This window comes from Neofelis nebulosa, chromosome 14 (assembly GCF_028018385.1).
Source record: "Neofelis nebulosa isolate mNeoNeb1 chromosome 14, mNeoNeb1.pri, whole genome shotgun sequence".
NCBI lineage: Eukaryota > Metazoa > Chordata > Mammalia > Carnivora > Felidae > Neofelis > Neofelis nebulosa.
The window spans coordinates 12567061-12593246 of record NC_080795.1 but is presented as its reverse complement, the minus strand read 5'-3'; the positions used below and the strand labels follow the sequence as shown (position 1 = coordinate 12593246).

At 40.5% G+C, this 26186-nt stretch overlaps 1 protein-coding gene across 1 annotated transcript in view; it reads right to left on the bottom strand.

Moving 5' to 3' along the window:
• The window catches only part of CLVS1 (clavesin 1), a 173685-nt gene that overhangs the window by 66674 nt on the left and 80825 nt on the right, over positions 1-26186 (bottom strand). Inside the window, exon 3 of the mRNA XM_058699678.1 lies at positions 21985-22159. Coding sequence (XP_058555661.1) covers positions 21985-22159 — 175 coding nt within the window. The remainder of the gene's footprint in view (positions 1-21984; positions 22160-26186) is intronic.

Sequence of the window (26186 nt, the reverse complement as noted above, 5' to 3'; positions counted from 1 at the left end):
TGGCTGATAGAACATTCCGCCCCATAAGACTGAATTTCACCTTACCCCCCAATGTATGGAATGATAATCTAGTAGATCATGGCAAATAATGGGAAAAAAAAATGGCGTCTGCATCAAGGAAGGTTCCCATGACTGAGTTGCTGCTTTTCCATTCTTGCATTCTTAGATGGAAGCTGTATCCGTTGGTTTCCTGTTTGTGGTCCACTCTTTTGAAGGAGGCAGATGCAGAGATGAGGGCTCAGCATAGTGTATTTCACATCAATATTTCATATTTTGTGAAATAGCAAAAGTAGGAATCAAGACCTTTAACACAAGTGACAGATTATCTTGGGATGAACCAATGCGAAATTCAGTATTTTTCCACCTATTGTTTCTAATATTTATTCTATATGCTGCATTTTATGTATGTATCTACTTTCATCTTTTTTTTTTTAAGTTTATGTATTTATTTTGAGAGAGAGAGAGAGAGAGAGAAACATGAGTGCGGAAGGGGCAGAGAAAGAGGGACAGAGAGAATCTTAAGCAGGCTCAGCGTTGTCAGTGGAAAGCCCCACACAGGGCTTGATTTCATGAATCATGAGATCATGAACTGAGCCAAAATCAAGGGTCAGATGTTCAACTAACTGAGCCACCTGGTGCCCCACTATCTATCTTCATCTTGGTCATGATCATGGTCATCATCTATCTATATCTTGCTCAAGTAGATCTTTTTAGGAAACTAGGGATGAAATTCAGAAGAGAAAAATGACAGTATCCCCATTTTATTTTTTTAAAATAGTTTATTTATTTTTTAATTTACATCCAAGGTAGTTAGCATATAGTGCAACAATGATTTCAGGAGTAGATTCCTTAGTGCCCCTTCCCCATTTAGTCCACCCCCCGCAACCCCTCCAGTAACCCTCTGTTTGTTCTCCATGTTTAAGAGTCTCTTATGTTTTGTCCCCCTCCCTGTTTTTATATTATTTTTGCTTCCCTTCCCTTATGTTCATCTGTTTTGTGTCTTGAAGTCCTCATATGAGTGAAGTATTTGTCTTTCTCTGACTCATGTCACTTAGCATAATACCCTCTAGTTCCATCCACATAGCTGCAGATGGTAAGATCTCATTCCTTTTGATTGCCGAGTAATACTCCATTGTGTGTGTGTGTGTGTGTGTGTGTGTGTGTGTGTGTGTGTGTATACACAACACATATCACATCTTCATTATCCATTCATCCATCGATGGACATTTGGGCTCTTTCCATACTTTGACTATTGTCGACCGTGCTGCTCTAAACATGGGGGTGCATGTGCCCCTTTGAAACAGCACACCTGTATCCCTTGGATAAATACCTAGTAGTGCAATCGCTGGGTCATAGGGTAGTTCTATTTTTAATTTTTTGAGGAACCTCCATACTGTTTTCCAGAGTGGCTGTACCAGCTTGCATTCCCACCAACAATGCAAAAGGGATCCTCTTTCTCCGCATCCTCGCCAACATCTGTTGTTGCCTGAGTTGTTAATGTTAGCCATTCTGACAGGTGTGAGGTGGTATCTCATTGTGGTTTTGATTTGGGTCACCACTTTAAATAAATGTAGAATTCTCAAATTCCATATCTGAAGGTAGCTCCAGAATAATAATTGTTAATCCCAGAAATTGCGCAAAATTAGAAGATTGTTATTTCTTATTTTCTCTCGTCATGATTTCCATAACCTTGTTATCCAAGGGCACATCTCCATATCTTCAGAATTGCAGGGTTCCGCTTAGCTCTTGTGCAAGTGTTGTCTAAGAACATCCACTGAATCCACATGGTGCAAGTAATTCACCAGGCTTTGTTTCCTGCTGGTCAGGGTCAAGCTCAGGGGTTTCCAAACTTTTCAATAGTGTATACTTATGTATAAATTGAATGCATGGATAAAATCAATGAAAATAGAAAACAGAAAATTTTCTTCCTATAGATCATCTTGTGTACCGTCTGGGGACCACTAGGTGGGATTCATCTCCTCAAGGAAAGAGTAGGTGGCCACTCATGGGGAATTCTTTACACGTTGGACAAACAGCGGGGAGCATGCGTCGACCCTCTTGAAAGCTACTGTGAGAGCCAGTGTTCCTTTAAAGTCCCTTGATTCCCACAGTTCTGCTGCCATTCCAGAAGCTCTGCAGCCCTCCCATTAATTGTTGCCCAGGTATTTTGGATGAACGGGGCGGGGCGGGGGTGGGGGGGATAATCTATTGGACTGCTGATTATTTTGATGTTTTGAGTAAAGTTCTGTATCTTGAGATGACCTTAGCCATCACCATTTGAAAGACAATTAAGAACCTCCTAGAGACCATTTTTTTCTTATTATAGACTTTACCTTTTTTTTTTTTTTTTTTTTTTTTTTATCTAGAAAATGTTCTAGCCCTAGTTTAGGACTGTGAAATAGAGATCAGGGGACTGATGGCAGTGCAGCCCTAACGATGAGCGTCCAGGGCCAGGTGTCCTGGTTTCCGGTGTGCACCTCCACTTGGGAGGCCACTTCTTTTGTTCCCACCCTCAGGAAAGTGTTAACAGGCCAAACTGAATCCTGTAAAAAATTGGCCTGATGTAAAGTGACAAAGCCTATGAGAACAGACAAGTGCAGAGAAGTGGTTGTGGGGGAAAGGCCTTGAATGCAGATGAGGCAGGAGCCAGGGAGGATAATTAAGGCCGAAGGCTTGGGCCCTCACCCCGGGAAGCACTCACTCCCATCTCCTGTTTGATTGGAGTGGGGAACTTTGGTTGACTCTTTTCATTTACCAATCCCCAGATGGTGCCTGATCGCTGCCTCCCTCTGTGGCTGACAAGGGGGTGCAGAGAGTAAGTGAAGCCTTGTGAATCTATAACATATGTTAATAAATTGCTTGATAAGCAGGTGGATTTTCCCAGCTGGAGACCTAAAGCAGAGGCAGGTGCTGTGAGGACAAGCTGTATTTGACACCTCATCTGACTGGCCTGGGGGGAAGTGGCCTGCCTGACAGGGTCAGCCAGAGTTTTCCTCACATAGAGGGTTTGTTTCAGTCATGATATGTCTCAGGCCCGCGGAGGTGTTTCTCTTTCTCTGTAGATTTTTCTTTCCCCCACAGCTTCCCTCAGTGTATTACATGCTGGAAATCGTGAAGAAGGTCAGAGCAGGCTCCTTGTACCAGTCCGGAAGCCTCAGACCCCACCCGCAGTTCCAGCTAAGGACGAGGCCATTTTTCTGTCTCTGGGAAAACAAGTGTGAGACCTGGCAAGTCAAAGTCATGTTTCCATTAAAGACACCTCATTCTGTCCCCAGGTTGTGTCATAAAACTATCCCAGCCCCACTGTTAGTAGAGAGAAAACAAGAATGGAAAACATGTGGGAGGAGGGGGGGAGTTTCTGGTAAATTCCAAATGAGGCTTGAATGCTCTGTCTTTCCTCTGAGACTTTTATAACCGATGAATTGTTCAAAGTTCCCTGCAGATCTGATCTTAGCCACGGGGCTGATGGCATAACTCCCAGTGTGATGCATTTCTTTCTCAGAACCTCATAGCATCTTGGACACGCGTTTGTTTTCATACTTCTCCCTTTTCTCTGCGACCTGTAGTTTGTATGTCTGCCACTTTCACAAAGTGTGAACCACTTTGGGGCAGGAACCCAGATTTATTTATTTTCTTTGCCTCTCATTTTTTATTTTATTTTATTACTGTCATACATTATTCTATTATTCTGTTTATTTTCACAGCCAATGAATTTCTATTGTGTAGAATTATTCAAAGGAGGATGCACTGGATATTAAAACTTCTTTTTCAGCCTCAATAGTTAGAACAGTGTGGGTATCTTTGCATAAAGAGACCCAAGTATCTATGGCACGTGATAAAGACAGCAAGTATAGTCAGAAGTGGGGAAATAAAAGTTTCCATAAATTGTGTTGGAGCAACCAGGCAGCCTTCTAGGAAACACAAAAGCCAAAACCCTCACACTGTACACTAGCATAAACTACAAACAGATGAAAAACTTAAACATAAAATAAAAAGAAACCATAAAACTTTAGAAGACATTCCAGAAGCCATACAAAATTGGCAAACACTACAGTAAAAAATCCTCTTAGCTAACAAAAACAAAACAGAGCCCCCCCCCACCAAAAAAAAATCCTGTAAGGAAAATAAAAAGAAAACTGAAAGAAAACTATGAGAAATATTTGCAATTCATACCAAAAAGCTAATTTTCTTACCATGAATTGATAAGACCAATAACGCAATAAAGAAGATGGGGGAAACATGAGAACAGGAAATTAAAAAAAAAAAAGGGAGATACAAATTCCAAGTAAACATAGGAAAAGATGCTCCATCTCAATTATAATTAGGGAAATGCAAATTAAAAATTCACAGACACAACATTTTTCATTCTATCAGGCTGTCAAAAATCCAAGTTTGAGCAAGGCCTTGAACAATACGTGTTCTCATATATTACTGATGGTGGATATTGTAGTAGTGCGTGGAGAGCTATTTCTGAATATTTACCCAAATTACAAATGCATAATTTCTAATTTTAGAAAATCCTATGTCTGGGAATATATCTTGAAGATATAATTGTACAATTGTACAAAAATGATGCATGTACGAACTTGCTAGTTGGCGTATTTTACTTATTTATCATTTATTATCCCTCTTCTCTCTACCACCCAATAGATTACAGACTACAGAAGAGCAGGGACCTGGTCTGTCTTACCCTCCCATGTATTCTCGGTGCCTAGATCGGTGTCTGGCCCATCAGAAGACCTCAAAAAATATTTGTTGTATGAACAAATGGGAATTAAGGTCCATGTCTGATTGGGTACACAAAACCTAGCATATGAAAAACATTTAACAAAACTCATTCAGTGAATGAATAAATTCAAGCAAACTCTCCATTAGACATGGACATTGCCTTTTACAACACTCAGTCTGGCAAAGACAAGACTCTGGCTTGACACTTATTCAGTGATCACTCTTTTATCATACTTAAAATAACTACTTAAAGTAATTACTGAGGTTTCTGAAATTTTGAATAAAAAACCCCAACTTTCTTTTATAATTTTAGTATTTGTTAGGAAAGGCCTAATATGCATTAAAAGACTTATTTAATTTAATAGGCTATTTGACTATCAGACCTATCTGTTATACATATAATTTCTTTCTTGAGAATCAATGGTACTCATATTAAACTGAATCAATTTTTCTTCTCATAACTGATTTGAAAATAAATTGCACAAAATTCTTTGTCATGAGCAATGCAGTATTTCTTTAAGTACTTTATTCCAGTTTCAAATACTATAAAAATAGATTTTTAAGTTGCGTAAACAACTAGAGTTTACTGATGTGTTGGTTTAGTCAGTCCTAAGCATAAGGCTACATTTACAATATTAATATTAGTCATCCTACAGACATAATTAGTTATATTTAAGACTACAAATAATATCTGTGCTTTTTAATGAGACTTAAGTCTTTTGTTAGAAAATGCATTTCCTTCTCAAACATATGTCCTTTATTAATGAGGTGAAATTACAGATAATAAGTCAGGTTTTAGAACGAGGGATAAATATCTATCTCATGTCTAGACATGTTCTAGACATGGTGCTGGGTATTCTTCATATGTTAGGGCCAACCAAATATTCTCTGGAGTTTTCTACCAACCACTTAGCCTTTGGGGAACAACCCTTGTGAGCTATTCTGAGTGATGTAGTCTACACTGTGAGATGGTCTCTTGGGTCGCTTAGGCCTATGGAAATCAGAAACGCTGAGGTTGAGTTCAGCAATCTTTTTCAGTTAATTTTTAAGTTTATTTATTTATTTTGAGAGAGACAGAGAGAGAGCACAAGTAGGGGAGGGACGGAGGGAGAGATGGAGACCTAGACCTGTAGACCTCTTTTAGAACTGAGTTCTCCCCTTCCAAAGTCATAAAATCCTCTTTAGTGTTGCCCTGTACTCTTATTTTTCCAAGAATATCTTAATTAAAACTTCGTTCAGTTAATGGAACAAGTTATTCATAATTTCTTTCAAATCCTTAATGAGTCTACAGATTAAGGCATTAGGGATTACTCCTCTCAATTAATGACATTCCAATTGAGCTGGCATTAGCTTAATCTTTTAAGATTTTTCACAGTGTTAATACTCTCCATTAAACATCTTTAACTTACTAAACTCCACTCTGATACTATTGAAACAGGAGAGATCTTCATTATGAGTATTTATTCCTTAGCAGTGAAAGATATTTTCCAAGCTCTCCAACTTTTGGGCCCAACAACGACTGCCCTCTACCTGGCTAAGCCATCTCGCTTTTCCTTTTCTCCCGTATGGCTCCAAAGAAACACCAAGCTAATCTTTGCTCCATCCTGGGGGTGTGACCAGCTGGTCCCTCCATCTATGACTGCTTGGAATTCTGGCATAGTAAGTTGAGTAAATAGTTGCTAAAGTGAAGTGAGTCTCATCTCTCCATTCTTTGTCAATTCACATTACTCATACTTATGAAAAATTGCCTCAAATTTCTTACAGAGAGCATGCAATGAATAACCGCTCTCATTCCTCTCCTTGTCAATATTCCCTAAGCATTGATTTATCCACCTTCTAAACTGCATTTCAGGATGCATTGTCCAATAACTAGTATTAGGACTAAGCAAAATACATGGAGAAAAAAATGAAGGTAGATCTCTTCCTCACATCTTTCAAATGCAAATTCTGATAGATAAAAAAAGCTACATTAAAAAATCTAAGTCTAGAAGGAAACACTAGTGACTTTGCTACAATTGTGGGGGGAAAAAAGAGACCTTCTGAGTCCTATGAAAGGCGCCTTAACAGACATGATCTTATAAACTTTTTAAACTGCTTTAGATAAGAATAGCAAAAATAAATAGTATTCATTCTAGATGAAAATTGTGAAAAAAATGTTCAGTATGATAAAAGGCATATTTCCTTAAGTAATAAAAATCTCTTAGAATTTGGCAGTAAAACAAGATTTAAAAACATCAACTGAAAAATGGATGAAATACGTTAACAGGCAATACACAGAAAAGAGAGTATAATGTCTAATAAACATACAGAGAAATGTTCTGTCTCACAAGTAATCAAAGCAAATTAAAACAAAAAGGGGCCTTATGGTGCAGCCATCATGGGAAGGTTACAAACACACCAAGATTTATTTTTAACAGTGAGGGTTTGGGTTCAGAAGCAGACCTTCTCATACGTTACTGGTGAATACTAAAAAACCCTTCTCTAGAGCATCTTCAAGATACATTTTGCCTCTAGACATTAATTCTAAGGAAGTAATTTATGTGGTCAAAAATTTAGCTAAAGAGACATTCATGTCAGCATTGTAACATACTGCTGAAAAAAATAAGAACAATCTAGACATTCAAAAGCTGGGAATTGGTTAATACATTATCGTATAATTAAATAATAAAACACTATGTCATCATTATAAATGATGTTGAGGTACAATATTTAAAGAACTAGAATACTGTTCACTGTATACTATGCCTGGGTTTAAGATGAGTAAAGTTGTGTGCAATTTGCATTTTCTTATTTTTATTGACCAATATTGCCAGTATTAAAAAAAAAATTCTGTATCTGACCATGTATAATGAACCCACAACAGTGGGGTTTGGGGGTTTGGGGAGTGGAAGTTTAGCTTAGAGAATGTTGCAGACTTCAACAGCTAATAGCACTGTTCTTCCGTTTCGGGGAATTTAAAAGACACACCTTCAAAGGGATGCGTCTTGGCAACGAGGCAACTGTTTTCACTATATAATGAAACTTTTCTAGAACTCTAGAAAAATGAATAATTTCTGGGATTCCTAAATTATATAAGTGACTAAGTGACATACACTAGTCACTGTAAGTGACTGTATAGTTATATAAGTGGCTAAGAATCTGTCTCTTATGCTATAACATTTTCTATATCATGTAAATATCTTGGATGAAATCTCTCTACAATTTTACACATCTTCAGTGTCTTCAGTAAAGCTTACTGAATGCGAGTGAGACTATTCCAGACAACTCAGGATCACGGATGTGTACATCATATACGTCTCTATGGTATGCCGATGCCCTCCAGGGTGCATGAACTTCTATGCTAAATGGCCTCAGTCGTGGTGTTTCTAGTTTCATTAGTAAAATTTTATGTTATTTGTGTTTCTTCCCCGGCTGACAGCTGCTGTTTCCTGATATAGTCTATATGCTAATGTGGATTAACCCCCTCAACCAAATTCTTATTAGAGGCTTTTAACACACGGTGAGATTGGAAACAACACAACCAAATCAACGAGAATCACGTGTAAAATGAGAATAAATAGGCTCGAGGGGGAAAGTTTGAGAGAATCTCTTAAAAATGAAGTGTATGCATTAAATACAGCCATTTCTTGTGACATTTGTTGCTGCATATTCTATATTCTGTGAGATGTGGTTGCTGTCTGATTAAATTCCACAAAGAAAATGTGCTACTGCATTTCTTAAGCCTTAATATTTTTCAAGAATAATTTTATTTTTAAATTCCGTCTATAGTTTGAGATCTTTGATGAAAAAAGTACAAACAGGTAGTACACAATGATGGTGGTAACACAAAAGAATGACTGATCTCGGGAACACCTGGACACAGGAGGTGTCATTTCTTTCCGGAAATCAGACTCTACTCTGGTAAAACTACAATGTCGACTGTCGGGAAGTAGCTACCTTTGGGAGTCTGTTACTGGGAGGAGAAAAGAGGGACCTCAGGGTAAGTGTTAGTGGTCTTTTTCCTGATCTGTGTTGAGTCATTTAAATGCTTTCATTTTCTGAAAAATTCACTTTCTACCTGAAATTTCTTTTTTTTTAAGTTTATTTATTTATTTTGGGGGGGGGCACAAGTGGGGGAGGGGCAGAGAGAGGGAGAGACAGAATCCCAAGCAGCCTCCACGCCATCAGCACAGAGCCTGATGTGGGGCCAGAACTCACAAACCGTGAGATCATGACCCCAGCTGAGATCAAGAGTCAGACGCTTAACCGACTGCACCACCCAGACGCTCCGTCTAAAATTTCTAAGCAAAATTTTTTGTCATTTCTCAGCATTCACTTACAATTTCAGTAGTTCTCTGTGTACTGCACACCAATATTCTATTACACAAAAATTAGGTCCTTCTAAATATAACAATAAGAAACTGCACTTTGAAATTTTGTCTTTGGGCTAAAAGGGGTTAACAATCCTTAGTGGTTTCTTAGCAACAAATGCTTTCCTTTGGTGAAAGTTATCACCTATTTATCCTCACAAAGTCCAGCTTCTCTCACGGTGGGACACGACACAATGTCTGGGGTCTTTAGTTGGCCTCCAAGGCAACTATGACCTTACGCAGAACTGATATTTCACTGATTGTTCCAATCGGTCTTTTTCATGTTTTTATTTTGAAGTGATGATTTATTATTCTCTTGCTCTGCTTATTCCACGGGACTGTTGGGAAAATCAAATAAGACATTGTGTGAAAGTACTTTATTTTTATTGTTTTTTTTTAATGCATTTATTTTGAGAGAGAGAGAGAGAGAGAAAGAGAGAGAGAGAGAGAGAGCAAGCAGTGGAGGGCAAAGAGAAAGGGAGAGAAAGAATCCCAAGCAGGCTCCACGCTGTCAGCACAGAGCCTGATGTGGGGCTTGAACTCATGAACTGTGAGATCATGACCTGAGCTGAAATCAGGTTGGACACTTAACCGACTGAGCCACCCAGGCGCCCCGGGGCGAAAGTACATTAAGTGCCGGACGAAGAATGGGCACCATCACCACCACCATCACTATTACCACCATCAGCATCATCAAGTGTGCTTATTTCCAACCTAGACTAGAAAATCTGAGCTCCTTGAGATGTTTGTCTCCCCCTATGGTTATTCTCCTTATTTCTTGTACCATGAACACTGGACTGTCCCCTGAACAGGTTAGTGAGAATATCTGAGTCAGTGTATATGGGCAGGCTTGCCCCTTTATTATCTCTAATGAAGGCAGACGTCTCACATAAATGCTAGCATTCATGGAGCTTGCCTCAAAATTCTTCTTTGCACTGCAACCTAATTACACTTGACCCTTGAACAACACGGGGGTTAGGGGCACAGGTGAAAATCTGCATATAACTTTCAGCTTCCCCCAAACGTAACTACTAATAGCCTACTGTTGACCGGAAGCCTTGCTGATAACGTGGAGTCGATAAATACATATTTTGTGTGTTATAGGGATTATGCACCGTATTCTTACAATAAAGTAAGCTGGAGAGAAGAAAATGTTATCTAGAAGCTCATAAGGGGGCGCCTGGGTGGCTCAGTCTAAGTGTCTGGTGCTTGGTTTCTGCTCAGGTCATGATCTCAGGATTCACGGCGTTGTGCCCTGCATCAGCCTCTGCACTGCCCACAAGGAGCCTGCTTGGAATTCTCTCCCATTTTTCTCTGCCCCTCCCCCACTCATCCACTCTGTCCTCTCTCTCTCTCTCTCTCAAAATAATTAAATAAACTTTAAAAAAAAAGAAGCTCATAAGGGAGAGAAAATACATTTATAGTACTGTACTGTATTTATTGGAAAAAAAAATCCATGCATAAGTGGACCCGCACAGTTCAAAACTTGTGTTGTTCAAGGGTCAACCGTCTTTAGATTTGTTATGTGGGGAAAGCCTGTTTCTCTTCCCTAACATCAGCTTTAAAACTATTCCATGGAGGTAAAATTATAGGTTTGTGGCATTAGGTGATAAAAAGGTTGTAAGGAATTATCTAGTCTAGTGTTGTCAAGTGTAATTCCTGGACTAGCGAATCAAGATGACCTGAGAACTTGTTGGAAATGCTTTCTCACTCACCCACTCCCGCCAACCTACTGAATCAGACACTCCAAGGTCGAGACTCTGTAATCAGAGCCTTAATAAGCCCTCTGGTGATTTTTGTGGGTGATAAAGTGTAAGAACCACTACTCTAGTCCAATCCTGTTGTTTTTTTGCTGATAAAGAACCTTAGGTGTACAGATGTTAAACCATTTTCCCAAGGTTATCCGTGGAATTAGTTGCCAAACAGAAACAAACTCCTAGTAGCTACGTTGTATGGCAAGTAAAGACTTTGAATAAAACTTCTAATCTTCTACCTTAAATTTCTAAGCAAAACTTTTGTCATTTCTCAGCATCTTTTGGGTGCCACTCCTCCAACATTCTGAGTCTATGCAGTTCACGTGTAGCATCCTGAGAGGGCTCGTAAACTGGTCTGGCCAACCCCCTCACTCCTGCCAAGAGTGCAGACACAAGAGGTCACCTGTATCTGGAACTGTTGAAGACTTCCTTGTCACTCTCAGGAGAAAGCCTGTCTGAGAATAAGGTCAGTACAGAGAAAAGTGTAACTAGGAGACAGTCAGAGAAGGAAAGACTGAGCTCTTAGAGCATTGTTGCAACTTTGCCTCCAGGACTAGCCAAATATGGAAGATAGAGTAGCCAGGAACTTTCCTGTTCTGTACGTGTCCCACGCCTGCATTTTTCTTTTGTTTGAGCCACATTTGAGTTGCCGTTTCATTTCAGGAAACAAAGGGGCTCTGATTGATTTTTTTTGGAAATGTAGTATTATTTTAATGCCTACAGTTTAATCACCAGAGAATGTGGATGACAGGGCAAGGTTTTCCACACAGGTTCTTTCAACAGCTGGACTTCAAGGCAGCTGAATACTGATTAACTCTGTGCCACTATGTCCCCTAGGACACTGACAGGACTAGAAACTCATAGGTAGTCCATATTTTTGCAAATATATAATATATTCAGCAGAGTCCCTGGATAGCCATGCCACTACTCGTTTCATAATAATGAAGGCAGAGATCTCTACCTTGGTGCATTGAGAAATATTAACCTGGAACTAAACAATTCACAAGGGTCAATCTTTTGTCAAGACTGATCTGCCACGGCTGTGTGAAGGCCCTTAATATATTCTGCTGCTGAAAGTCCTGTCCAATGGAAGAGTAAGATGCAAAACTTCTTCCGCTACCGTCTTATTGCTCCCTCTCCTCCAGTTTCCTCTCTCCACCACCTGCTGTGGTCTCCGGGACGCATTTCTTGATAGAGTTTCTTGATAGAGATTTTTCCACCGTCCTCGCCCTCAAACCAGGGCTCTCTAGATGCTCCTCCCACCATTACCCTCAAATGGTTTCCCTCCTTGAAGCCCCAGTCCCTTAGCTCCTGTCGGGAGATGAGCTCAGGATTCTTCTCACACCTCCCCTTTCTCTTTGGCGGACTCCTCTTCGTCCAACTTGTTCATTTACATTGCTCATCACTTGGGTTCTTTTCTCGGTCATTGTTCATCACTCTAGTTTTTCTCTGAATGATCTTTTCCTTTCCCATGATTTCAGACACCACCAACTCTATAGATCCGCCCTAGACCTTTCCCCTCAGCTCAGACTTCATACAAACCTTTCAAATATTTCCTGGGATCCTAAACTCACCATGTCCAACATTCCAATAATGCTCATTATCTCCCCACACCTGCCATTCCTGTCTGCATGATCTCATTGGTTGGCACCACAAGGCACCCTTCACCCTGGCTGCACACCTCAGCTTTTGCCTTGACTCCTCCACCACGTCCCATTCTCAAGCATCTAACCACCAAACGCTGCCTTAGTTTACTTCCTGTGTAATTATCAAATCCCTTCCACCACCCCTACTTAGTCTTATTATTTCTTATTTGAATTACTGCACTTGTCTTCTAATTATTCTCCTGCCTTTGAATCTTCCCTGCTCATACCCACCAAATTGATCCCACGTGAATATAAATGTGTGTGGCCACTCTGCTTCAATATATTCAGTGGCCCTCAATGTCTGCAGGGCACACAAGCTCCTTGCCTGGTCCTTGGTGCACTCCAGGAATACAAAATTAATTCCATTTCTCTCTCCTATTGAGTATATTTGCCTGTATGTCTTTGCCTGTATTATCCCCCACGCCTGAAATTCTCCCACCCTGCCTTCTCTTGGCTATTCTGCACTCAGCTGCTAAGAATGAGCTGATGTGTGCCCCTCTCAGGATGCCATTTCTAACACCTCTGGCCTGGGGTGGGATTTTATGAACCTGGTGCATATCCCCTTTCTGCGCGTGCTCATTGTTTCATCATTTGTTCATGGGTCTGCCTCTGCTTTGACTCCTGACACCTTGAAAGCAGGGACTGCATCTGTTTACTTTTGTGACTGGCACAAAGTAAAGACTTAGTACCTGTTTCTTAAATGGGTGAATCAGAGCATTGGCTAGATCTATAATGCATGAAAGTCCAGAAAAACTATTTATCGAAAATATGCTAGAGATACGCCTATTTAATTGGAACTGTTTTAAATAGGCCATGCTGTTTGCCATCAGGATCACCAGAGTCTCATTAGCTCTAATTATCTTCCCGAGTTTAATTGATACTTAACAAGGTAGTGCATTAAAGGAGATATTTTATTCTTCTAATATTTCCATAGTAACATATTGCACTATTGCAAATTCAGAATTACAGCTTTGTGGCTGAGAAGGTAAAAAATAGTTTGGAGGGAAAGTGTTCTTCAAATATACCAGGAGTGTTCAGGAAACATAAATTAAGAAACCTCTTGGCAAAGTAGAAACATCCTTTTCCTTCAATCTGTTTCTATCTAATATTCTTTAATACATGACAACTGCAAGGATCAAGAAAAGACACCATAAATGCTATCGCTAAAGAGTCCTGCCAGATGAAAGAGGTGATTTTGACCCCATTAATCACCCAACTGCAAAAGCGTGCACAGTTGACTGTTTGGTGATAATGAAAAGGATCACACCACATGAATAGAAAGATACAGCATCTCAAGTACCACAGCCTGGACAGGTGACAACAATCTGGACCTAAGTCATCAACTAAGGCGAGCGAGGAAAGGGAGCTCCCTGTTCAGGGCCAGGGAACAGGTTGATGAGATCGCATTTTCCAGGATCCACACTGGCAGACCTGGGACAATGGAGAGCATACTCATTTAAATCCATACGTTAGAGGCACAGGAGCCCATGGATAAGGGCTGGTCTCTTCATTCTTTCCATAACACTCTATCATTCAGCGAGCACTGTCTGTGATGCTTAGTCCCAGGCACCTTTCACGTACAATCCACTTTTTACCATAAACCTTTAAGGTAGTACTGTTATGACACCACATTTTGCAGATGATGAAATTAAAATCTAGAATGATCAATGACATGCCTGAGGTCTTTAGGTGGCAGAACCAGGACTGAAGCCCAAACAGAGTCGATGCCCACCTACATGAAAGTGTGATTGTACCAGCAACAGCATCCCTGGGAATGTTTTTGAAAGGTCAGTTCGTGAACTCTGCTCCAGATCTATGGACTCAGAAACACTGGAGATGAGATACAGTCGATGGGGTTTGTACCGAGCCCCCCAGGGAAGTCTGACGCACTTGACGCAGAGATCCTATTATACTGTAATGCCGTCTGTTACAGTAGTGTTTCTCCAACTTTAATGTGCATGCAGACCACTTACACATTAAAGAACTTGAAATGCAGATTCTGATTCAGTGGCCTGAGTTTCTGCATTTTTAACCAGCTCCTGGTGATGCTGATATTGCCGATTTGTGGACTACACTTTGCATAATAAAGCCCTAGCAAGTAAGCTTCAGTAAGCCTGGCCAGCTCAGTTCTCTGCTGTAAATCCTGTTCAGTTAGAGAGTACCTGACCCACATTCTATGTGGAATGAATACACCGGGAGTCACTGTATCTGCATGTCTGCGTCATTGATGCTTGATACGGTGCGAATCTACTGCTAACTTGAAGTGCACTTGCCCAACCTGCCTTTCCAAATTTCTAACCACACTATACATTCATTTGCCCCAGAGAACTTTCACATTGCCCATTGACTGGACAGACTTTTTACTGTTATAGTCTTTTAGGCGAATAGGGCACATGAGATACTCTAAAGACAAGTGAGCATGTCATATGTTTTAGAAAAGGGATGAAAAAGTAGAATGTGGGAAGCTGATAGAGAGACTGGACAAAGGTGGCAAGCAGTGTAACAAAAAGGGACACCCAGGAGAGAGATGATTTGCAGCTGGCCGAGCCTCTGAGCATTGCTCCAAATCCATTCTCACTTTTGGGCTAAGAGTTTGAAAAGCAGCGGACCTCCTTTTGCAGTACACTGGCTCAAAGCTTTGGGAGTTTGAGGAGGGAGGTGGAGGAAGGGAGATAACTCTATTGAAAACATTTGAACATTCTGAACGTTCAAAAATGTTCCCAGGTGTTGCAGCTGCTGTGGTACAACCACGCTTTGATGTAGGTGAGAGCAGAGTCCAACTATTCAGGCTTGGATCCTGGTTCTGCCATTTAAAGACCTCAGGCAAGCCATTGATCTCTCTAGATTTTAGTTTTGTCACCTGTAAAATGTGGTGTCATAACAGTATTACCTCATAGGTTTATGGTAGAAATTAAATGGTATGTGAAAAGTGCTTGGGGCAAAGTCAGTGTAAATCAAATATTTATAACAGTATAAGTCAAATATTTATAGTATTTATCACATAAATATTATAATACCATCCTTAACCACAACAAAACAGTCACACAGTAAGCCTTGAATGAAGAGTGAATGAATAGAAAAAGTGTCTGATTGGCCAGAGGAAAACGACCTAAGCCCAGAAATGAGGGGAAAAGAGAAAAAAGAATGAATGATGCCTGGCTCTCCTCCAGTGAATGAAAAGTAAGCTTCTTTAAACCCTTAACAAATGCCTGGGTCTTTAAGGGAATCAAACATTTTGTAAATAGCCTGCGGGACGCAAGGCTACAGCTCTTCCCAAGTAAAACACTTCAGCCCAGTAAGCTCTTTATAAGTATCTGGGTTGGCTGAACATTGATAAATGCCGTGTGTTGATTGTAATGGCTGGGCCACAATGATTTACAAGAAATAATTCCAAAAATTGATTTTGGAGACATCACAAAACTCAAGAACAGGATTTCAGCATGTTGCTCATTCTGCCAGAATTCCCCAGCAGAATTGAGAGTAACACTGAGCTGTATTAAAATGGTGGCATAAATATTACTTTAAGTTTGATTAAAATTTAAACAAGTTGTAATGAACAGATACATGACTCTTTTAGACATTATTGACCGCATTTAAGAGATCAAACAACTGAGTGAGAGAAAATGACTTCCAGGCATTCTCAAAATTAGTATTTTAACTGAAGTTCTTTGAACTAATATTCATAGAATATTTATGTAACTGGGACAACTTAACATTCTAAACAATGATATTTCCTCAAAGCATTGCTGTGAAAGGAGGAATGTATAATACATACACTATTAGAATTTCATGACTGGCTGATACAGCGTAACTTTTGATCTAGAAATCTGATGATCCCTTAAAGAGCAGTCTTCTATAGAATTATTATTATAACTCACTAATTCAGCCTATGAAGCACATAACCAAAGTTCTATGCACAGACAATTCTTTGGATAATTGTTGTTAGAGGCAATATAATTACCTTTTTTTTCATTAAGGTTTTACTTTTTAGAGCAGTTTTAAGTTCATAGCAAAATTGAAGGAAAGGCACAGATATGGGAAATCCCATATATCCCCTGCTCACACACATATGTAGTTTCCCCCACTATTAGCACCCGCCCCCCCAGAGTGGTGCATTTATTACAACTGATGAACCTACAATGACGTATCATTATAATCCAAAGTCCATAGTTTACATTACAGTTCACTCTTGGTATTGTCTGTTCTATGAATTTGGACAGATGTATGACACGTATCCATCATTATAGCATCACACAGCCTTTGTGCCCAGTCTGTTCATCCGGCCTCACCCCCCCACCCCACCCACAACTCCTGGGTACAACTGATCTTTTTACTGTCTCTATAGCTTTGCCTTTTCCAGAATGTCATATAGTTGGAATCATGCAGTACGTAGCCTTTTCAGATTGACTTTTTCCACCTCATAATATGCATTTAAGTTTCCTCCATGTCTTTTCATGGTTTGATAGCTCAATTCTTTTTAGCACTAAATAATATTTCACTGTTTTGTATCGCAGTTTATTTATCCATTCACCTACTGAATATCTTGGTGGCTTCCAAATTTGGGCAATTATGAATAAAATTGCTGAAAACATCTGTGTACATATAAGTTTTTGATTCCTTTGGTAAATACCAAGGAGCTTGATTACTGAATCGTATGGTAAGAATATGCTTAATTTTGTAAGAAGTGACCAAACTGTCTTCCAAAGTGGCTGCACCATTTTGCACTCCTACCAGGATTGAATGAGAGTTTCTGTGGCTCCACATCCTTGAAAGGCTTTAGTGTTATTGGTGTTCCAGATATTAGCCTCTCTACTTAGGTGGACAGTGGTATCTCATTGCTGTTTTAATTTGCATTTCTCTGATGAATGTGATGTGGAGCATTCTTTTTATTTTATTTGCCATCTATATGTTTTCTTTGGTGACGTGTTTATTCGGGTCTCTGGCCAATTTTTTAATTGGATTGTTTACTTTCTTATCGTTGAGTTTGAAGTGTTCTTTGTATATTTTGGATAACAGTTCTTTATCACGTGTATGTTTGCAAATATTTTCTCCCAGTCTGACTTTTCTTCTTATCCTCCTGACACGGTCTTTTGCAGAGCAGAAGTCTTTAATTTTAATGAAGTCCAGCTTATCAATTATTTCTTTCATGGATTGTGCCTTTGGTGGTTTATCTAAAAAGTCATTGCCATAACCAAGGTCACAAAGCTTTTCTCCTATGTTATCTTACTAGATTTATATAGCTTTCAATTTTACACTTAGGTCTGTGATCCATTCTGAGTTAGTTTTTGTGAAGAGTGTAACGTCTCTATCTAGATTCAGTTTTTTGCACATGACATGTCCCGTTCTAGCACAATTTGTTGAAAAGACTATCTCAGTTCCATTGTGCTGCCTTTTCTCCTTTATCAAGGATCAGTTGAATGTATATAATTGCCTTTTGAGGCACAGAAATACAACTGGTAGGCCACTGATTTCCCTGCCCAGTGCCCATCACCTCAGTATTACTGGGTATTTCTTCCACGTTGGGTAGAATTGAGGACTTTATGTAACCAAGAAAAAAAAGCGGTTCAACACCTAGATTCAAAATAAAGGAAGCTCCTTGACATTACATTACAGAATATTCCAAATAGCTTTTGCTTCGTATTATGGTAGAAATTCTGATATACTGCCAGGCCTCATTCAGGACTGCGGAGTTATTCCACAGTTGTTCGGGGATGTTGCTAGCAGAAAGCTGGCAGATAACAGTGCTCTCTGGGGCTTCGGCTGAAGAGAGTCACTTCACCCAAACTTACACCCATTTCCCAGAGCAGCCTGTACCCAATGACTGAACAGTGTGGGAATATCAAAGTCCAACCCCTTGGCCCCAGTCAGGGAGAAATCTGAAGGGTCATCTCAGTCACAACACCCGAGGCTTTCACGGGAAATGCCAGAATCCTAGCTTGACTTCTGCTGGCAAACATTCTTCCATAGCTTCCCTTCTACAGGAGTTGATCCCAAGAGCACTCCCTGATGAACCTCACGCTAATCTCTGGCAGAGTCTGCTCCTCAAGGAACTCAATGCACAACAATTAGTAACTGAAGGTTGCGCTGAACAACTGTCTTTACAGAGAACTAAGAATGGGGGTAATAGGGCTAAAACCCAGGGTTTGGGAACTAGTGTGTTACGCAAGGTGTGGGATGACCAAAAACGATTCTAAATTCTCACTGCCTGAGCAGTGAGCCCCCACCCCCTCCTCCCTGCGGTAGGTGTTGTATTACCTATGTGTGGTAATACCCCAAGGCCCCAAATTATCTAGGGTTTGAGCAGCAGGTAATCGGAGACAGTTCCTATAAATAGCTAAAACCCTAAACCAGATGGCCTAGCACGAAAGTGGTCTGATGATTCCTTCTGACAAGGCTGCTGTCTCACATCTACCCTACAAAGGCAGAACGGCAGAGAGAGCAAGGTCTCCTCACTGGAACACAGGATATCCGTCCCCTGCAATTTTCCACATGCCTAGCAGATACTCTAACCTCTTCAGGCCTCTCAGAGGGCGCACAGGAAGAAGAACAGGGGCTTCTCCTCTCTCGCTGACTGGCCTTACCTCGAGTTCCCTTTCTCCGCAAAAGTCTATGCCTTTGCCCATGTCAGCAGTATTGTAGAATTAATCTCGAATCTTCGTGGCTGGCGAATGGAGACCTGTATGAGATCCTCCTTTTACAACAAGGGTGACCACATGGGTATGAATTCTTTTCTCTGTTTTTGGTCAAGTTGGCTAACATACAGTGTAGTCTTGGCTTCAGGAATAGATTCCCATGATTCCTCACTTACATACAACACCCAGTGCTCATCCCAACAAGTGCCCTTCTCAGTGCCCATCACCCATTTTCCCCACCCCATTATCCCTCAGTTTGTTCTTTGTATTTGTGAGTCTCTTATGGTTTGCATCCCTCTCTGTTTGCATCTTACTTTTCTTTCCCTTCCCCCATGGTCTTCTGTTAAGTTCCTCAAATTCCACACACGAGTGAAATCATATGATATCTGTCTTTCTCTGACTGACTTATTTCACTTAGCATAATACCAAAGGCATGAATTCTGCTCAGTACAAGTCCTGACTTTTTTGAAATGTCAAAGGAGCTAATGGCTACATTGTGGATAAAAACAATCCCTGCAATGAAGAAAGATCACTGAGAGAGCCAGTAGAGGGGTGACGATGGTATCTGAATGTCCCCTCAGAGAAAAGCCTGGAATGAGCCTCAGAGATAATCGCCTGGAGTGAGAAGTTGCCAGTGAATGGCCATATCTGACTGCCCTCTGTGGAACAAAAGCAGCACCTATCTGCAGTGGCCCTGAGGGATTTTTCACAGTGGCCCAGACAACAGCTAGATGGTCCAGGGAGCCTGTATCCAAAATGGAAGAGCTACACCCATGCTTAGCTTCCCCTGGAACCATTGGCTTCCTTCTCCTAGCAGGAGAGACTGCACCTTCCTAAGGGTTCCCAGGGATTCAGGGCCTGGGCAGGCAGAATTCCCAGAAAAATCTGCATTCCAATCCAGACTGCCTGACTCCAGACTGGCCTGATACTTACCCACCATCAAAGGAGTTTACCTTGCTTTACATAAAGGGAGAGGAGTAAAGGGATTCAGGTCATTGTTCTGTGAGATGATGGGAGGAAGTACTTTTACTCCACTCTGACCTTGACCTCATGCATCTCCCTTCTCTCAGTAGAAGTTACTCCTTAACCAGAGCTGTAGGAAGGATGTTGTGAGATTCATCCTAGGCCCTGGTACAAGTAAAGGCCCAGATGGGACTCACCTTGCCCACAAAAGGTCACCTACTATTTCTCACAAAAACGTCTTACAAGCTTATGTGTAGCCTTGCCTTTTAAAACACATCACATGTATTAACTCAGTAAGACCCACATCAGCCCAGTGGAGTTGGCAAGGGACATATTATATAGTTCACACGTTTTAAGAAAGAAAAACTGGAATACAAGTTTGGACAAAGGACATTTTCTTTCCTGATTTATGAAAAAAATCTTATAAAAACAGAGCTAGAATCACAGCTACTTATATGTGTATTGGATTATCTTTTTTTAAATGGATAAAATCAAATGAAGCTTGTACCACCACAGAAAACCCTGGAAATATGGTCAGCATAATTATAGAGCATGAAATAAACTTTGCAGCTTCCTTTAAAACTCTTTTTGATAAAAGCTGTAAGGAGAGAGAGATCAGAGGTTCAGTGATTTGGATAAGAGGAGTCTGGACAAAAGGAGTTAAAGCTGAGAGAAAGTGATCGATAGTATAGAGCAGACCAATCCATGATCGGGTTGGTTAAGGCAAGGCAGGACACTGCCTGTAGTCTAGAAATGCGAAAGCAACTTCCAAAACGTGTCCCCAGTACACTGCATGATGCAGCCCCCCAGGATAACGTGGCATTAGTGGAAGAGGGTGTATTTGCTCCTCCTCTTCTGAAATGCCCGTTCTATTTCTCCTACCCTTGAAATAGGAAACCATTTCAATAAAATAAGATCCATTCAAGAAACCTGTTTATCAGAGGCCTACGAGGTGCTAGAGATCTGTAGGAGGCCCGATACGAATAAGCCACAGTTCAAGAAACAGACCCATCAACCACCCATCACACTAGACGATGATGAGTGGTGGAAATGGGTCTCCTACTTTTGCACTTTGAAGAGCAAGGGTAATGGCTGCTGATCTGAGAATTAGCAAATATTTATTTTTCTACATAGCTTCATGTCACTGCCATCTTTGGGGAGGGTCACCGCATTGAGTCATTCTTCCTTCAAAATTAACAAGGGACATGGGTTTTATCTGTGCTGATTCTGAACCTTCCCGAACTGTGCCTTTACTTTATACTGTAATAGTGTTGTCACCAGAAAGCTACCCAGCAGTGCCCTTTGAGTTTGTTACTTTTCACAGAATCACTGGCTTTTAGAAGTAGAAGGAACCCCAAGACTGACCATCCCGACCTCTGTGCAGCACAAAACCCCCTTCCCCAAAGTCCTGACAACTGGTCACACAAACAATACGTAGAGTTTTGTCTGCTTCCTTTGTTTGCACTGACGTGGTTTACTGTACAGACACTCAAGCACAGTGCATTCTGGGAAATGAGGGTCCACGGGGTGCATTTCCATAGTGCAACACTGTTTCTAGAAAGAGTGGAAGGCCCCCATGCCACCTTTACATAGGGCATGCTCATAGAGCAGATGTTTTCTAGTTTTAATTTTTGTGAACTCTCGGATGAGGCTAAACATCTCTGAGCTTTATTCATAATTGCTACAGTAGGTAATTTGTGCCTGTGGTAACAGTACTTTAGAGTTGTTAATGAAAACGAAGACTGACTTTTAAAAAAAGTCTAACTCAGGCTGGAGTGAAAATATGGAGGAGTCACAGGTGAACTGCACCTAAGTTTTCCTTTCCTATTCCAAAGGACAAATATTACTTGGGTTGGAATAAGAAAAAAGTACACTGTCACACAGTCCCGTACTGTACGTTGGGTGAACATACCTGCAGCCCTTCGATAGCCAGTTTGAGGATTGAAGGTGTCAGTTTGGAGGCTTGTTTGAAGGAAAAATTACTCCAGTCTATGATTAAAATGAAGCCATTTATCTGCAGCTCTGGATCTTCGATAAGGACTTCCAGGGACAGCAGGATGGCACGGAGGATGTCTGTGAAGGAGTTCCTGGAGCCAAAGCACAAAGGGGAGACTGTGTGTGAGTATCAGCAGGCGATAGCATGTTGTGAGGAGAGGGCTGGTCGCCTCATGCCGCTGCTCCATAAGCCCAACCTGCAGGGTGATGCAGGTGTCCTGTATCCAAAGTGACCAAAAATACGTTTGCTAAACTTCACAGGAACAACGCGGCAAGAGTCACAGGATGGGAGCCTCCCTCTGATACAACTGCATCAGCACCCCGAACTTTAAAGTTATTTCTCTTTAGCGTTTCCATTGGTTTCCATACTCTGTTTCTGGCACGAAACTGATTGCATTTCCCCGAAATGCATCCCTTACCCGTCTCTCTCCCTCGCAGAGCTCTGTCAGCTTCTAGGGCGAGGACTGGGCCACAATCTTAGTTGTATCCTCGACACCTAGCTCCTCAGTGAATCATCGCTGAACAAATAAGGTAAAAACTGCAATCAGAGGCACTTATTTTGATTAAATTCCTCATTGTTTTTGTTTGCTTAAAACAAAAGCAATTTTGTTTGCTCATTGCTTAAAATCTTGCTGAAAGTATAAAAACACCCATGCAATCGAGGCTATTTTCTAGCTTCAGTTCTTGGTTAGAGAAAAATAAAGCAGGAAGAATAGCTTCTTTTCATTGAGGGTTTGCAGAGTATGATTCAGGAGGGAAACCGCTTGGAGTACCTCGGTAACTATGACAACAGGCAGACCGGAATGCCAACAAGAGTGATGTTCTCCAGTGTTGTATGTGTTCCTCCACGCCATATATTCCCATTCACCAGATGATTTTTGTGTGAGATAATTTTCAGACATGAGGAAGTTGATGGCAATTTCCTTCTGCTAATTCTTCCAACAAATTATCTGAGCTATAAATCAAAAATCTTAGAGAACCTGTGAATTCAGTGTCTTTTTTGATAAGTAGGAAAATGTAAGCTTGGATGGCAAGTGATGGCAAAATTCCGTATTTTCTTCAGGCTACTATTAAAATCGGAAGGCATCTCCTTTTGTGAAAGAAGTATGAAATGATCAGACTCTTGGGCATTTCAACCTGGTTCAAATTCTAACCCAAGCGTAATGATTCCGGATGAGAAATCAGGAAGATTTCTAATAGTAAATCAGTGAGAATTTACTGAATGTCTATTAGAAGCTCAACATTGTGTTTCATACTCAAGATTATAAAGTTATATGTTGTATTTCCATTTTCAAAGAGCGCTTAATTTAGCTGGGGTGGGCTAGGAAATTATGGACATGAGTTGAAAGGATCAATAAAATTTGAGTCGTCAGGGAAGAGTTTGTGGAGAGATGAAGGCTTGGGATTAATCTTAAAGGATGGATAGGATTTTGATGATGATCGAGAGAAAGGGAAGCGAGACATTTCAGGAAAGATGGGTGACAATAATTGAAAAATGAAGATATACATATAGCCCATTCTGTTTCCATACAGTTCTTTTACTAAAAATTTCTTTCTTACATCAAGCTAAAATTTTTCTTCCCCAAATCTACCTATTGGCTGTAGTTCTGCTATAAAAGAAAACACCTCAGGTCTTCCATATTTCATACCTTCCACTCTGCAAGCATGATGATCGTGATGCCCCATGTAATCTCTAGATTAAAAAAAAATATTAGTAACTTTAACCGTTTCTCATAGGAAACGGTGTTTAATACTCCCCTCATCATTATTGTTTTCTTTCAGATGTGTTCTCTTAACGTTAAGAGCTGTCAGATTCCTATTAATGTAGGATAGGTTTTCATCAGGACTTTTTGTTTTTGCATCCACATCAAACATTAAATGAAGACCAAAGTCCTTTTCAGACATACAGCTTTAGGGACATGTGGTTGGTTCAGTCAGTAGAGCACGTGCCTCTTGATCTTGGGGTAGTGAGTTTGAGCCCCGTGTTGGGTGTAGAGAGTAGTTAAAAATAAAATCTTAAAAAAACCATACAGCTTTGTATTCAGGAGAAACATTGCTTTAAGGGGAGCATGGGACTAAAGATTATGAAAATACGGAAGTGCCTAATAGTAAACTGGAAACTACCACTAGGGAATTAGAAAATCTGACCCTGGATAAGCCTTCTTAAGAAGAGCACACACATTGGGGCGCCTGGGTGGCGCAGTCGGTTGAGCGTCCGACTTCAGCCAGGTCACGATCTCGCGGTCCATGAGTTCGAGCCCCGCGTCAGGCTCTGGGCTGATGGCTCGGAGCCTGGAGCCTGTTTTCCGATTCTGTGTCTCCCTCTCTCTCTGCCCCTCCCCCGTTCATGCTCTGTCTCTCTCTGTCCCAAAAATAAATAATAAACGTTGAAAAAAAAATTAAAAAAAAAAAAAAAAAAGAAGAGCACACACATGGAGAAGGTTAGGACTATAAGGCAAAACCTTAGGTACAGCCTATTTACAGTACTGAGTTGAAGGAAGAAGAATTAAGGAAATAAAAGATAAGAGAATGGAGATAGTCCTGAGTTACAAAAAAAAAAAAAAAAAAAGAGTGTTTCGAGAAATAAGGGTATGATAGATTGCAAATATTACTACTTCTTCCTTTGCCTTTTGACGTTGCTATGATTAAAACATGCTACAGCTAGCATGCTGAATTGAAGAAAAGGGTGAGGAACACAGATCAGTGACTCCCCAGCCAACTAACAGATCTTCATGAGAACCAGAACTACCCAGCTGAACCCAGGCTAGATAAACTCTAGCTGTCCTACAAATGTGAGCAATAATAAATGATTACTTTCTTCAGCCACTGAGTTTGGGGATGGTTTGTTATACAGCAACCGTTGTCCAATATCAGTAGTTAACTAAGGCAAATGCAACAGTATAATTTGAGAGATAACACCTCTTCTCATCACGTATCCGCTTGAATCCACTCCCAAGAAAAGGTATCGAACTCTGGAAATGGGGAAACCATTTCATGCATTTTCAACACCAGAACCTTACTGAAGGATAGGCATTGTCAATGCATGAAGTATTATATCCATGGGATGATCTCAGGAGAAAAGTGAAGGGATTCTGGACTTCATTACAGTTCCCCAATGTTCAAATGCTTCACTTTAACAGAGGAACTGGATGAGCAGGAAAAAGTTGAATGGATTATGTTTCAGGTCATAACGTTAAACCCCCGGTGAGGCATACAACCTCACCTCATGCCTTAGTTGTGATGATTATCTTGAATTCCTTACTTCTTGCCTTCCTCCTATGGAGTTCCTCATCTTTTTCCTCATTCCTCCTTACAACACTGTTGACTTGTGAAATCCTCCCAGGTTCTTATAATTTAAATATACTTCTCAGACCAAATACCTTCTGCAGATACTCTGCCCTCAAGGAGGTGCGGCATAAATCCCCACTCCCTAAGTGTGGGCTGAGTGTGGTGACTTCCTTCCAAAAAGTACAGTACGGAAAGGGAAACAAGTATAAGCTGGAGAAACCTCCAAGCCCTACCTTGGCCAGGTGACTAGGGTCCCCAAACTCAGTGGCTGAAGAACGTAATCATTTATTATTGCTCACATTTGTGGCACAGAGACAACTCATGTTGATAGTAGTATCCTTTGATATGGTGATGAAAAAGGTACTTTACCCCTGTGATCTTCTTCCAAAAAAGCCATAATTCCAAGTAAATCAAGAGGAAAACATTAGACAAATTCCAACTGAGGGACATTCTACAAAATGCTTGACCAGCATGCCTCAAAATTGTCAAGTTCATTAAAAGGCAAGGAAAGTCTGAGAAACTGTCACAGCCAAGAGGAGCCTAAGAAGACATGAAGATTGAATGTAATGTGGTATCTTGGGTGGGATCCTGCGACAGAAAAAAGATACCAGGTAGAAACTAAGGAAATCTGAATAAATTATGGACTTAGTAAATAAAAATGTGTCATATCAGTTTATTAGACATAATAAATACACTATACTAATGTAAGATGTTAATAATAGGGGTAACTGAAGGCAGGGCACAGGGGAAACTGTGCTCTCTTCCTAAAAATTGTGTAAATCTAAAATTGCTCTAAACAAGAAGTTTGTTTTTTTAAAGTTTTTATTAGAG